At 37.8% G+C, this 14,145-nt stretch overlaps 1 protein-coding gene across 6 annotated transcripts in view; it reads right to left on the bottom strand.

The window, feature by feature from the left end:
* ARHGEF7 (Rho guanine nucleotide exchange factor 7) overlaps positions 1 to 14,145 on the bottom strand; it is a 125,741-nt gene that overhangs the window by 36,837 nt on the left and 74,759 nt on the right. For all 6 annotated transcript variants that reach the window (XR_003527165.1, XM_027640092.1, XM_027640103.1 and 3 more), the window contains one exon: positions 9,779 to 9,901. Coding sequence is in view for 5 of the 6 variants with exons in the window: in XM_027640092.1 (XP_027495893.1) it covers positions 9,779 to 9,901 (123 nt within the window). In the remaining variant the exon portion in view is untranslated. The remainder of the gene's footprint in view (positions 1 to 9,778; positions 9,902 to 14,145) is intronic.

Raw genomic sequence — 14,145 nt, 5'->3', positions numbered from 1 at the left:
AGAAAGTTGCTTATTAAAAAGATAGCATCTTACATTCAAGTATTCTAGACATCTGCAAATGAGATTGCTCATATTTTAAGCCCTTATTATAGTAAACTAACTAGTTCTCAAAAAAAACACACAAGAAAAAAATGCTATTGTCATGTGACAGTCAAGTAAATTCCACTCTAAGATATTCTGAAAGTCTTTACTTCCTACTGATTGATAGCATTATGCTCTCGTAAATCAGAACTACTACTTAATTTTCCCCCCTCCGTAGTCATTGGCATTGTCTCATTTTTCAAAGGAAACCTTAGCCAAATACCATATTTAGTACTTTCAGAAAGTGTAAAAAAGAAAACAGTGTCAAACATCAAAGAGCAATAAAGGACACGTACACTTGTACATTATGGTCACATTAACAAAAGGAAAGGGCAAGGATCTCCAAACCTAGGGCACAGTGTTTCCGTGCAGAAGTGAAAGCAAATCTTGACCTGTTCGAATTCCACAGGGAAAAAACACTGACAAGACACTGACATAATACACACACTCAATTATCAGTGAGTCATGGTATTTAAAAGTATTATGTACATTAAGACAAAACAGACCATTGTACTTCCCCCAAGACACACACACATACTCCCCCTCATTTCAGAACAAGTGACACTGCTTATTAATGTAATTTGTCCAAATAGATGAAGACAGTAGAACAAGACATCAACACGGTGCTTAGGGACATGGTTTAGTGGCAGACTTGGCAGTTGGATTTGATCTTAAAGGTCTTTTCCAACCTAAATGATTCTATAGTTCTACGAACTGTGAGGTTCCCACCCCAATGTAAGTGCTTTACCCACTATCTCACATGGATCATTCATCTCCCAGATGTTAACAGAAGAGAAGGTATTTTTCCATACAGTTTACTCCAAGTTTACTTGTCTTCAGATTAGTTAATCAGTTATTTACTTACACTACCTTGCTTATGTATATCCAGCACTGTTTCTGAATTGTCAGGTCCAACATCATTTTACGTCACCTCTTTTTAGAGCTCACCACCCCCATTCTAACAAGGCCCAGGCACTCCTTCCTGCATGTATTTGTGCAATTTCTGCTGCATTCAACTGCTCAGTCCAGAAAAAGAGTGAGGGGATTTCCCAACACCTGCTGTGCATTTTAAGGATGCAAAGAGAAGGGCTAGGCACACTTAAGAAAGACTTTGCTACATCCCTTTTAAGCAAGATATATCAGCAATTCCAGGCCTTCTAAAATCAGTTCGTGACATGATCAGGTTTTAGCCAAAATTAAAACTCATCGAACAACCTCCTACAATACCTTGCAGGAAGAGTCATAATAATGGAACACAGATAAGCCTGAGTATTTTCTGAACTTAAATTTAAAATTAGGCAAAGCTGGTCAACTTTGAATTCCTAGAGTCTGAAGACCTACTTTGCCTAATGCTTTCTTAGTCCCAGCACTTGCTCAGCAAAAATCACATGAACTTCAGAACTTGACAACGGATTCCAGTGGCACCCTAAACAAGACTTAAGACTTTGACTGATAACTATGTCTTGGTTTTACAGTGTTACCAGCTACTTCTTGGTCTAATATTCCGGGAAATTTGCTGAAACATCAAGCTGCATGGCTATGCTGCAGTGGCATGTCCTCTCCTCCTGACTCAGATTAAAGGAAAGAAACTGTTTCCAGTAAGTAATGAAGACATGACACCCAGTTTCCACAGGAAGCTTTACCAAAGTTCACCTATGAAAGTCATTCTGTCAGGAGACACCCAGTGGTTTTAAATTTCAATTCACTATGCGTATGACACTGATCATGTGCACACCATTGCTTTTTTTTTTTGTTTTATCCACTAATTCTACCTGTAAGCACCCCCATCCATGTCAGCATCATAAACTTAGGTTACATACAGTACTTGGTATTTCATCATATTTCATCTTTATGAAGTGAAAGACATTTGCTATGAGAACCAAGAGGAAGTAGCTATTTACACTCATTCACTGCATTTTGATTACTTCAGTCAGACACACAGCCCCTACTGCTTAATTTTACCAGCTCTGCACCTCTACATTATCCACTATTCTTCCGCATTTCAGGTAGCACAATTCATACAAGTATTATGCAGCTTCTCTTTTCACCCCTACACAGCAGTATGTTCTACAGGATGTGCCAATCTCAAATACCACAGGCCATTCAATTTAACATTGTTCTGATCAGTGTTAATTTTTGCCCTTAGGTTGCAAAAAGGTGAAAACCCCCATTCCTAATTACTTCGGCCATCTCCATGCTGTCAGGTGTATACAAACACATTATATAAATTATATTTGCTAAGCTACCCACTAACACAATGCCTGCATTTCCTTGTCCCTTTTTTTTTTTAAATTTAGCACTTCTACAGCAGAAAGAGCATTGGTTACCATTTCACCCACATTCACATCTCTAATTTTCACTATTGTTGTTCCATTTCATCTTTACTTCAGCATTATAAAAGAGACGTGAGAAAGCACAAAAAAACTCATTGTAGCCTGAGTTAAAACCAACTACATGGAAACCTGAAATAAAAACCTGGCATTAACTTGTTTTTGCTATCTGCTCTGCAATCCCTAAAACTAAACACGCTCTTTGGTTATGCCATTCACTGCTCAAGGGATACTTGGTGGTTTATCATCATCTTTTTACTTAATCACAGTATAGGAACCTATGGAGCAAGTTTAAACCTCAGCTCACTTGGAAATGTACACAAAGTCCTGAAAAACAGGCTTAGCAATGGCATCATCAGCAAGCCTTTTATACTGAGAAGTGTTAATAGGTGTAATTAAAACGGAATGATGTAGTTTTCCTCCCAACATTCCCAAGAGGACAATATTTTCTTGCCAGCTTGCTCAAGCTCCAGTCTGAACACGTGCACACACTTCACTAATACAAGAGTTCCCAAAATTTTGTCTGAACAGTTCCATCATGCAGACCCTGTTATCATGCTACTCATGCTATACCCATCTGCCACCTCTGCAGCTTTGTTGAGATAAAATATCCATCAAAATGTGGATGCTACTTTAGCTCAAAGTGAATGTCTTTCATTTAGTCACAAAAGATAAACACAATACAGGATATAATGGAAGAGTTTACTTTCAATAACCTATGAGTGGCTTAAAATCCTGTTCAAACATGACAACAGTTCACAACTGGCTTTTAATTAATTGCAGCTTAAAAAAAGTCAGTGTCAGCTGCTTTGCCAAAGACAATGGTTCTTTCATGTCACAATTTCAATTCATGACTGCAAGCACCACAGTCTCCTAGGCAGCATGCACTAAACGAAACTCCAGCCCACAGCTACGCAGTACATTTAAAAAAAAAAAAAAAAGGTATCATTTAGCTGAACAGGAAAAACTTCTGAATGGCGAAATCATCAACTCAGTCACAACTGCCTAAGTAGCTTCTCAGAAAGAGGCAGATGAGACCTTAATTCACTACTTACATTATTTTACACAATAAAATGCAGAGAAGCATACTAAAGTGCTGTGCTTCATTTATTCTGAAATCTCAAACTCAGGAATTCTCCCCATTCCAGACTAGACTTAGTTCACACCTGAGATATTTTAAAGGTCACCATGAAAAGTGTCTTTAAGCCTTATTAATATATTCAAATCTTTCATAATATATCTGCCTCAAAAGCTGCAAATCAGACTGGGGGAAGGAAGAAAACAAGTTCGGATGTGCCTACAAGTAACAGAAGGCAAAGAAAAAAAAGGCTATTTAAACTTGAGGAAAGTAGATCCAGAAAAATCATTTAAAATCACAACTTACACTTCTGAAGTAGGTCTCTGTTTGTAAGAGATGGAGCACGAGCTATCACTGCTGAGGGGTCTGAGGACTGAACACAGGCACCGCATTTTGAGAGCGTTGTGACACAGCTTGGCTCAGCAACCCCTCTACTGCAGCTTTTAATTTCCTAGGGCTAAACTTCCCAGTCAAGCTCCTCTCCCAGGGACTGCTGCTTGGCGTATGACATCAGCCTGCACACTTGCAGGCTCAGGGATCCTCCAAAGTGGGGGAGGCACAAAGAGTTTTCTGACTCAAGTTGATCTGTATTCCATGCTCCAGTTACTCAGAGTAATTGTGATGTTTCAGCTCCACAAATTTTATCCAGACTGGTACGTCTGTGATGCAAGTGTAGAATATGCTTGGGACATGTTATCTAAGAGAACAGAAGAATCTAGCAAAATTAATGTTTGAACAAGCAAAGATTTGTGAATAGCCTTCTTGGTGCTGAGAACTGGCTCGATACTTGCCACTTAGCAAAATAAAAGAGGCAGGTGTTTGTCAGTAATTTTTGGTTGCTTTTTCATCAACTTAATTTTCTTTTGAGAACATTTTTCTTTTGTTTGTTTTAAAATAAACACAGTGCTGTTTAAACAAAGTAAAGAAAACTTAGCACCACACTAAACTCCTCCAAAAATTACATACCTAATGCTGGTTAGGTTGGGTCTGCACTGTCCTTATTTCTTCAGAAGAGTCTTATGTCCACTGATCAGTGGGGGTTGTTAAACCTTTTTTTTTTTTTAATTACGCTATCCACCCTTCAGTAACTTCCATATTTAAATACCTTTCCTCTTGTCATTTTTGGATGCAGTCCACACAAAGTGCCAGTCCTAGGTTCTGCCCCCTCTTTTTCTTTACTGGACTTTCTCCTTGTACTGAACTCTGTGGCTTGTGATCTTCCCCAGGTAGGTAACACTTCATGTTCCTGGCACTCCTTATTGTAATTACTCATTTCTGTACTTTGTATCCAACTGGGTTTCTTAATCTGAGGGAAACTCATTCTTTTACACCTTCAGTTGCTCATTCTGTTCCTTCTCTTACTGGAACGGAAGCATATGTCTATGATCAGAAGCACACAGAGGAACCAGAGCTACTTTGACTAAACACCACGTTATCAAGGCAGTACTGCTCTCACCAGCTGTCAGACACTGAAATGGTTAATGATTTACGCATTCTAGGAGACTTTTGCAGGCTTTTGACCTCTAATGGGCAGTTGAGCCCATCCCTCCCTCCAGTGTTGAAGGTGTCAAGCCCTGAAAAGGCAGAAAGAGCCGAGTTTATACGTCTGATGGCCCATCAAAGCCCATCCCCCCTCTGCCAATCTTGAAAGGCGGGAACCAGGTCAGACGCAGAACACAGAAACTCAGAAACTCTGCGCAGGCCCAGGGAGAGTTTGGAGGCTCGAGGTATGGCCTGTGACACTAACCATGGATATAATAACTCATAACTCCTTGGAGTGTGGGGGCTTCCCTCCTTCACCCCCAGCAGATCAAGGCCACCACTTCAACTGACAGACATGGAAGCGGCAACTACCAAGTGTCACAGCTGGACCCCGTGGGCGGTGACTATATACGTTTTTTCCACTGTTATCTTTTCTTTTTCCTTACTCTTATCCTGTCTTTCTCCCCTATGCATTTTATCCCCCACCCCAAAGGTTATCTCTATGCCACATTGTTATATGACAACACCCAAAATGCTAGCATACCTGTTGATACAAAATTGTTAAAATAAACCTTACCAATATATGTTTTCAGACACCAATTATTCATTGTCGTTTCACTCTAATCCACCCCAAGGGAATTATTGATAAGAACCTGGGTTACCCCCCTCCCCTTTTCCTGGGGCGAGTCGTAACACCAGTTAGCAAAATTCTCTCCTAAAATAATACCATATATTGGATCACCTACCCTTGCACTTGAACTGGGATCTTCAAGCCAAACTATGAGATACTAGAAATAAACCTGACACAATGGAGTCACACAGGTATGACTGTTACAGAATAAAGTAAACAAAACAGGGATCCTGTACACTGGCACTGTAGCCACTATAAGAAGGGAACTGTGGAGGGTACATGCAAAATACTGTGCTCTGCCAGAGCCACTACCCAACTGTACCTGCCAAACTCCACCTCTTCAGCTCTAGTCAGTGGCTTAAGACACAATTACAAGATACGATGACAGATTTGAAGAAAAATTACTGAATCCTTCAAAATAATTGATCTGTTACACAGAAAAAAGTTAAATTCAGGAAAAAAAGTATGCAATAGATCCAAAACAATTTCTGAGAGAAAATGCACCTACCAAACCTCAAGACAGTATAAAATTTGAGAAATTAGTTGTGTACCAACTCTAACACACGGATAAAACTTATAAAGCCACAACTGGAACCAAGAGGATCTGTCTCCAAACTTAATAGAAAGTCATTGTAGTGATTATCAGAAGAAAACACACCTCAGAAACAGATAGCTCTGGAACCTGAATTCCTGTTTGGGGCTCCATTAGGTTTTATTCCCATTTCTTCATGGTCATATACACTCAGGTCGCTAATAATACTTATTTTAATAGTTTATTAATAATTTAACTTATTAAATGAAATATGTTTGTGGTTTTGAAGATCTGAACATCAAAAATCTCTTATTCTTTAAATAATATAATTAATCGCCTTCACACCTCACTACATATTTACATAAATGTGCACATATGTGAACATATATGCACACCCCCCCCCTTATTCTGTATTAACTGAATAAAAGCCCCCACGTTGCTGCTGCAATGGCAAAGAAGAGAAAGAGGAAACAGACAGGCATTCATATTGGATGCCATTTAAAAAAAATGGGGAAAAAAGGCAAAAAAAAAGACAGTCACATTCCAACTGAATACCCCTTTTAAATCTCTAATTCCACCCAGAGTACTGCTATTTAGAACTGGCTTCACAAAAATGGTATTCAATTTTTTGTCTAGAAGTCCACAATGATTCTGAGTAACTTAACATCCTGTTTTATACATATATATATATATGCATAGACACAGACTCTTTACCAGGTGTCAACAACATTTTAACAGGTATTACAACACTGCTTGAAGAGTACACTTAATACCTCAGCAAATGACATATAAACCCCTCGTATGTGTAATATTCCACCAAACCAGACAACTGCTTACAATTTTGATGTTACAGTGATCCAACTGGTTAAAGAAAAAACACAGTTAATACTTCAGTTAATGACAGCCAATTTTCTTCAAGTTATTTTTAGTCAGTAACAGTAAAAAACCAACAATATTATATTTTATAGAATAGAGAAAACCAAAACCAAAATAGAGGAAAAGTTTCTAAAGTTTTGTCTAGGGCAACTAGTAGGAGATGTTTCTGATTTCTTTTTTGTTGGTATGGTTCCCAGCAAAAACAAGTGAGCCTAATAAACTGCAGAAAATACTAATTTTATGATACAAGAATTTGACTTTAAATTATTTGCTAGGTTTTTTGTAAAAAGGCTTTCAGAGGCACAGTTAATACATACCTGTTCATTTTATGAAGTGCACAGAGTTCATGGCAAGAAATAATCTTCTGTAGACAGTAAGATTGTTACAAATCAAATATGTTCAATATCAAACCACTCCAGATTGTTCCTTTTTCCTCTCTAAAATGTCACTGCATAGCACAGCTGTTACAAACATGATATTCAAATCCAAGTATTCCACAAACACCTATTTCTCTCTCCTATTTTTTGCTGGTATTAAAACACATAGAATGGTTTTGAACCCTCTGTTAAAACTGTACTCCTAAAAAAACCAACAAAACATCTTTTCTTAAAAGACTTAAATCTTGGTCTTTTATCCAGTATTAAGTGCAGTGCAGTTACTTCATCATTATTACAATCATGACTATCCTCAAACCTCATGGTAATTTTTACATTAAATTTTATAACAGATGCTTTTACACATTAAAAACATCTCAGCTAAACAGACAAGGAGACATTGACTATTTTCCAATCAGTCTGTTATTCCCCTCTTTCCCCATACTTTTAAAAAAATGTAATTAAAAGTTTTCTGGCATTCCGAGAGGAAAAGGTTCAGAACTGCTTAAAGCCACTTTCTGATTTCTTCATGGCAGTTGTCTCAAGTTGAATATTTAGTCAAGCCACTTGCTAACTACAGCAATGTTGGACAACAAAAATTAAGGTATCACCATAATAAAATAAGGGTAATTAAAAACAACAGGATTTAATTCTGTTGAGTCACCTTTTGCAACACAATAGCATTAAAAAGAGAACTGTCTATCACAACTTCTCTCCCTTAAGCTATCTTATACAAACAACACAATTGCTTTGAGCCTGCTTCCACATCCAAATTATTTAACTCCTCTATGATACTTATATTGGCTCTGCCACGATTTGATATCAAGTTGACTTCACAGACCTGAAGCTGAATTTTTCTTAGGACAATCTATGCACAAAGAAACACGAAGGAGAAGAAATGCTTCTCTTCTCCATTTGCAGAACAAACAGGTTTCCTCCCTCATATTTCTATCACTGTTTCTCAGAGTTCAGAAAGTTAGGATAATCCTTTACAAGAATCTCCAAATCTAAAGAAATGTAGATGATCACTTCGCTGTATGGAAAGAGTATAAAGGCCATGAACAAACAAAAAATCTAAGCCCAAGAGTATTAAAAACCCCACAGGCACAGATCACCCAAGTATTTTAACCATTTAACAAAAATGGTACTAGAAGAGTGCCATTTGAAAGAAAGCAAACACTAAAGGATTTCATCAGGGAGTTTTAAACATTTTTTTGTCCTACTGAATTTTAATAACAAAAACTTACCTTCTTTCTGCCTATACTGTAATGTCAATTTGCACCTTGATTTTGTAAACCAGGGTTGAAACATAGTTGCATGTATTACTAACAAATGATACTTAGGTTTTTTGTCTAAAACTAAGGGGTTTATCTTCATAATATTATGAGTAAAGCTCACAAATACGCCACATCATGTTGCTGTTAATATGAAATTTGAGTTCCTGAAAGAAGCTAACACTACAGTAAAAAATCAATTGTGCTCCTCTTCATTTACAAAGTGCTAAGAATACTCAAAATTCTTGAGGATGGATTTCTGTCCATCACAAGAAGACAAAAAAGGAAGGGGGGATGAATCAAAAAAGAATATATATCTTGCTAGAATTTGTCCTATGGTTAACCTTCAAGAGGAGGTCATGATTCTGTCCTGCACCACACAAGCAAACATAAAAAGCCCCAAAATAACAGAGGATTCAGCTTGTGGGTCATCAGGAAAATACAAATACATAACAAAAGTTTGTGAAAGCAGATTTCTTGAATCAGATTCTGGCCTCAATACTTTTCCCTCAAAGTGATACAGGACATTCTCTATGCAAATTGAAGGCCTGCTCAAAAGCTTAGCAAACTACATCATGTTAACTCAGCATCCTACTTCTTACACACAGAAAACAGTAATTTTGTCAACTTAAAAAGCTCACACTCATATCACTCAAAAGTAAAGCTAAGGGTACACGATTATGAAGTTAAGTACATACAGACACACAGGATTTTACAGGGCTAAGTTACAGTGCACCAACTGTCTAGAAAGCCTACTAGTAGTCATGTCAATTATGCCATGATTTTACAAACTTGTTTTGATCTCAACATTTTTAAAACAAAGATGACAACCAGTAACATTTGTTTTACATATTCAGAGTCCATCATGTGTTCTTTCAATGAAAAAATTATTTCAAATACTTGATAACACTGCCAAAAGTGATGAGCTGGTCCTGATCATACGAAACAGCTTTGTGTCATGGGGCTTTTTGTCTTTTTTTTTTTTTTTTTAATAAATTTTTTTTCCTTAAACAAGGTTTACCATACCAAACACATGTCAAAAGAGACATCGTAGCTTTACAACACAAGTATGTTGCACACCTTTTGGTATCAGACTGAAAACATCACAAAGTAAACATACCTGTGTTCTGTGAGAACATTTACTGCTGATGGATGGTTGGCACAGTACGTAAGGTATAAGCTTTTCATTTGAGGCATCAAATTTAGAAAACATCCTCCAACCCTCTGTTGAGCTTCAGGCAACCTAAAAACAGAGTAATGAACATGAAAATACTGTAATACCAACCAGACACAGAAATAAATTAAAGCCTAGAAAAGTAGTGTATATTGTGTGCTGGTTTTGGCTGTGGTAGAGTTAATTTTCTTCACAGTGGCTGGTATGGGGCTGTGTTTTGAATTTGTGTTGAACCCGGGGTTGCTAAAATCGAGATGTTTCTGCTATTGCTGAGCAGGGCTTACACAGAGCCAAGGCCTCTTCTGATTTTTGTACTGCCCTGCCAGCAAGAAGGCAGGGGGAAAAGGGAAGCTGGGAGGAGAGACAGCCAGTACAGCTGACCCCAACTGACCAAAGGGATATATTCCATACCATACGACATCTTGCTCTGTATAACACTGGGGGAAGACGAAAGAAGGGGGGATGTTTGGACTGATGGTGTTTGTCTTCCCATGTAACTGTTGCATGTGAGGGGGGCCTTGCTTTCCCAAAGATGGCTGAACACCTGCCTGCCCAAGGGAAGCGGTGAATTAATTCCTTGTTTTGCTCTGCTTGTGTGAGAAGTTTTTGCTTTTCCTATTAAACTGTCTTTAACTCAACCCACGAGTTTTCTAGCTTTTACCCCGTTCCCACTGTGGGGGAGTGAGCGAGCGGTTGCGTGAGGCTTGGCAGCTGGCTGGGGTAGAACCAGGACACACTGTCTGTTTGGTTTCGTTTTGTGATTTTTGTTTTGTTGTTATTTTTGTTTGGGTTTTTAAAATAAAAATAACAGATAGATTTCTATGGTTACTGACCAGCATCCAACAGTTTTCTCCTCCTTCTGCTTATGCCACCATAGTATAGGCAGAATATAATACATACCCTGTAGAACTATCATTCAGCAAAATATTTTCAAAAATTAATGGTAATTAGCACCTTCTTTAAGGAATTAAATTTTCAGTGAATATAACCATCTGTTAGAACAGTTTATGATCCACTTATATATGCCATGACAAATCTTAAAAGCACTATTTCAGCAATTAAGACAAAAACTGGACAGAGTAGCAACAGGATTCTCTTCCTTTACCTTACACAAGCAGAGATGATAGGATTTAAATATTCATTAAAAGATCCAAGCACCCTCTTAAGCTCTAATAACACAAACAGAAACCAGTTACAGTGCAGTAACAGGTTGTTTTTACACAATTGTCACTCATCTTCCTTTTTAAGGACCATAAAGCACTTTTATATTGGGTTGTAACCAGGGCAAGAATGCTGCTTTACCACCATCAGTGCAGAAATACTTTCTACATCTTTCACGTTCAGATACATCACATTTGCTAAACAGTGAAGGAAAATTTCACAATTCTGTTCAGAAGAGCTTACTTTGTCTAGCATAAAATGGTGCTTAAATAATAGCAGCCTCAGTGACTTCAAAAAAAGATGACTCATAAGAAAAGCTTACTTTCACACACTCTTAGTAAACCTAATCAGTTTTGATCAGGTTTTCCAGAGAAATATACACATATTCATATAAGTAAAGAAGGACAGGATATGAAGGAAGACAGTATGAATATACACAATGTAATTTTCAGAAGTTTTTTAGCAGAAACTGTTATTGCACACTGCAGCAAGAAAATATCTGGAGTATAAATATCTGAAATTGGCTGCATGACTCCAGCTTAGAACTGGTACAATCAGCAGAGAGTACAAGTCTGACTTCTGATTTCTGCATCAATATAAGCAGGGTGGGGGTGAAAGAAAGAGTGCAACTCTTCCAGTCTTATTCCTATTAACTCCTTAAGCCATATAGGTGAGATGCAAAAAAGCACACTCACATACTTTTTTATAATCTCAAATAATTTTGAAGTTACACACCAACTGACAGAAAAAAGCATATACTCTAACCAGCCAAGCATCCTAACTGCTACTGTGCCCCCATTCTCAGAACCACACAGAAATACCTATACAGGGTTGCTTCCTATGTGAGAACAAATAAATTGGACAAACAAAAGAGCAATATTGTAAGAGTGTCGAAGGGATGAAACTCTTCAACAGAGTGACTCCCACTTGAAGGACTAAGCCTCTTCAGCTGTAGGCTGCAGGGTACAGCTAATAGCCAATTGTATAACCCACACTGAAGCTAACCAGAAGATGGGACACTAAACTTTCATCAGTCTTAGACTACAAACTTGTTCCTGACACCTTGCCTAAACCCACTGTACAACATGTGTACGACGAAATGTTTCAATTTCTCCATGCACATGCTCTCCTTGCATAAAGACTGCATTTCCTAACAGAAGTATGCAGAGTCTTTGCTTCTTTGCAAGATGAGACAGTGGATTTTGTTGTTGTTGTTCTTGTTATCTATTTTACTACTCTTAAACCCAGTATTTCACTCTGCTATAAAGCTAAATGAGTCCTCAGTAAGTACTCAATAGATATAGTGTTTGTACAGTCAAAGGGCTCCACGCAAAGATCAGTTCCAACAATTCTCTCTTGAAGAATATTGTTTTTCTGGAAAAAAAATAATTTTAAAAGTCAAGATTTTCTGTAGTTGTCCTGAACATGCACATGAAGTTCCCAGATACCAATATTCAGTATATTCCCTATGGAAAAAAGTGAGAGATGCTCCAGTGAACCTCAGCAGAAGAGAAAACATTCAGCTTTCCAGGACAACCACTCCTCCAGGCAGGGGATGTTCCCATCCCGCTCAAACAGAGTCATCTTGTCCCACTCCTTAGGTCTGCTCATAGTAATCACAATTCAGAGTTCATGCCAAGAAATACTCCCCCAAATTTCAAAACACTAAATCTATCTCCTACTAAGCTGTTCAGTCCCTCTGCACAGCGTGGGAAGACCTACCCTAAATGAAGTCAAAATTGACTGTAGAGATGTTCAAAATGCGAGGCAGGGGAAACACGCTTCCTGACTTGAAAGCGATGTTCATTACAGACACCCAGCAAACGACAGCTGAATCCCCAGCACACACATCATGCCAGATACACTCTCATCACATTATCAGCATGCCCTATATTAAAGGCTAGGGCTCATATTTTACTGTCTGCATCTTTATTTCTCTTGGAAAAAAAAGTTTAAATTCTGAGCAGCATTGATTGTCTGTTTTTGCAGGGTTTTAGGGGAAAATGAGGGGCAATCCCCAGCACACTGAGGGAATGCTATTCTTACAGCCTGCCTAGCAGCATTTCCTGCCTAGCAGCTGGTCCCCTTTAAATAAATCTAAGCATGAGCTAATAATACATTCTTCGAGTAATAGATGCAGCCAAAGTCACAAACTCTGAAGACATACTCAAGGCATACAACTCAGTATTAAAGAGCAGAAGGCTCCAATATACAGTTGCTAAAAATGGTTAAATTCCCATTTCATACTGTAGTGATGTGGGTGGAGGGTGAATTATGGCTGTTTGCACCAAGCAGACATCTGTGTCTTCTCCGTCTGCTTTCTTTTAGCAGAATCAAAGACTGACATTATTCTCTTTCATGTGTTGCACATGCATTGCCACTTTATACTGCACATTCTTTGAATTAAGCTAATTAAAAGACTTTATAAGTGGGTGGCAACTTATCCCCTTTAACTTTTCTAATCCATGCACTAGTTGCAGGTGTTCTACAATTTTCAGTAGATAAGTTATCTATACCTTCTTTAACTGCTGAAAAACCAACAATTTAATGTGTATCACCACATCATATAAACCCTTTGGTAATTAATGTGTTCAATAAAGAGCACAGTTTTTTCACAATTCATTCTGAAGTTGTCATCCCAATATTCTTCTCATATTTGGTACTTTAATTAAAAAGGAATCACATAAATATTTATACATATATATAAACTATAACAACTTCAGTTCTAAAAAGCCAAAGGCATTGTTTAATTCTATTTACAGATGTAAGAGAACCAAAACAAAGGCTCTGCTGTTGTAGACATGCTAGAGTAATCATCATATGACTATATCTAAACTACCTGACATTATCTGCTTGTTGGAGTTATATCCAATGGCTATCACTTCTGTTTCTCCAGATTTAAAATGGGCTCCCACTGCCTGGTAATTTAAGGAAAGAAATAAAAAAGTAAGTGTGATTGAACAACAAGGTTAGTTTTAAGACAGATCAAAACCAGCAATGAGAACTGAACTAAAGTTGGCCTGACAGCTGACAGAAAAAAGGTGACAATACAGAATATCTGATCTTCTCCACTTCCTCCCACAAAGATAAACAGCAGAATTTACTTCCACTCTCTCACCCTCTTGAAGGAGCTGGAGCATCAATAGTAAGTT

Source organism: Corapipo altera, unplaced genomic scaffold (assembly GCF_003945725.1).
Source record: "Corapipo altera isolate COAL_440 unplaced genomic scaffold, ASM394572v1 0, whole genome shotgun sequence".
NCBI lineage: Eukaryota > Metazoa > Chordata > Aves > Passeriformes > Pipridae > Corapipo > Corapipo altera.
The sequence above is the reverse complement of the archived record's forward strand: the minus strand, read 5'-3'. Positions and strand labels throughout refer to the sequence as shown.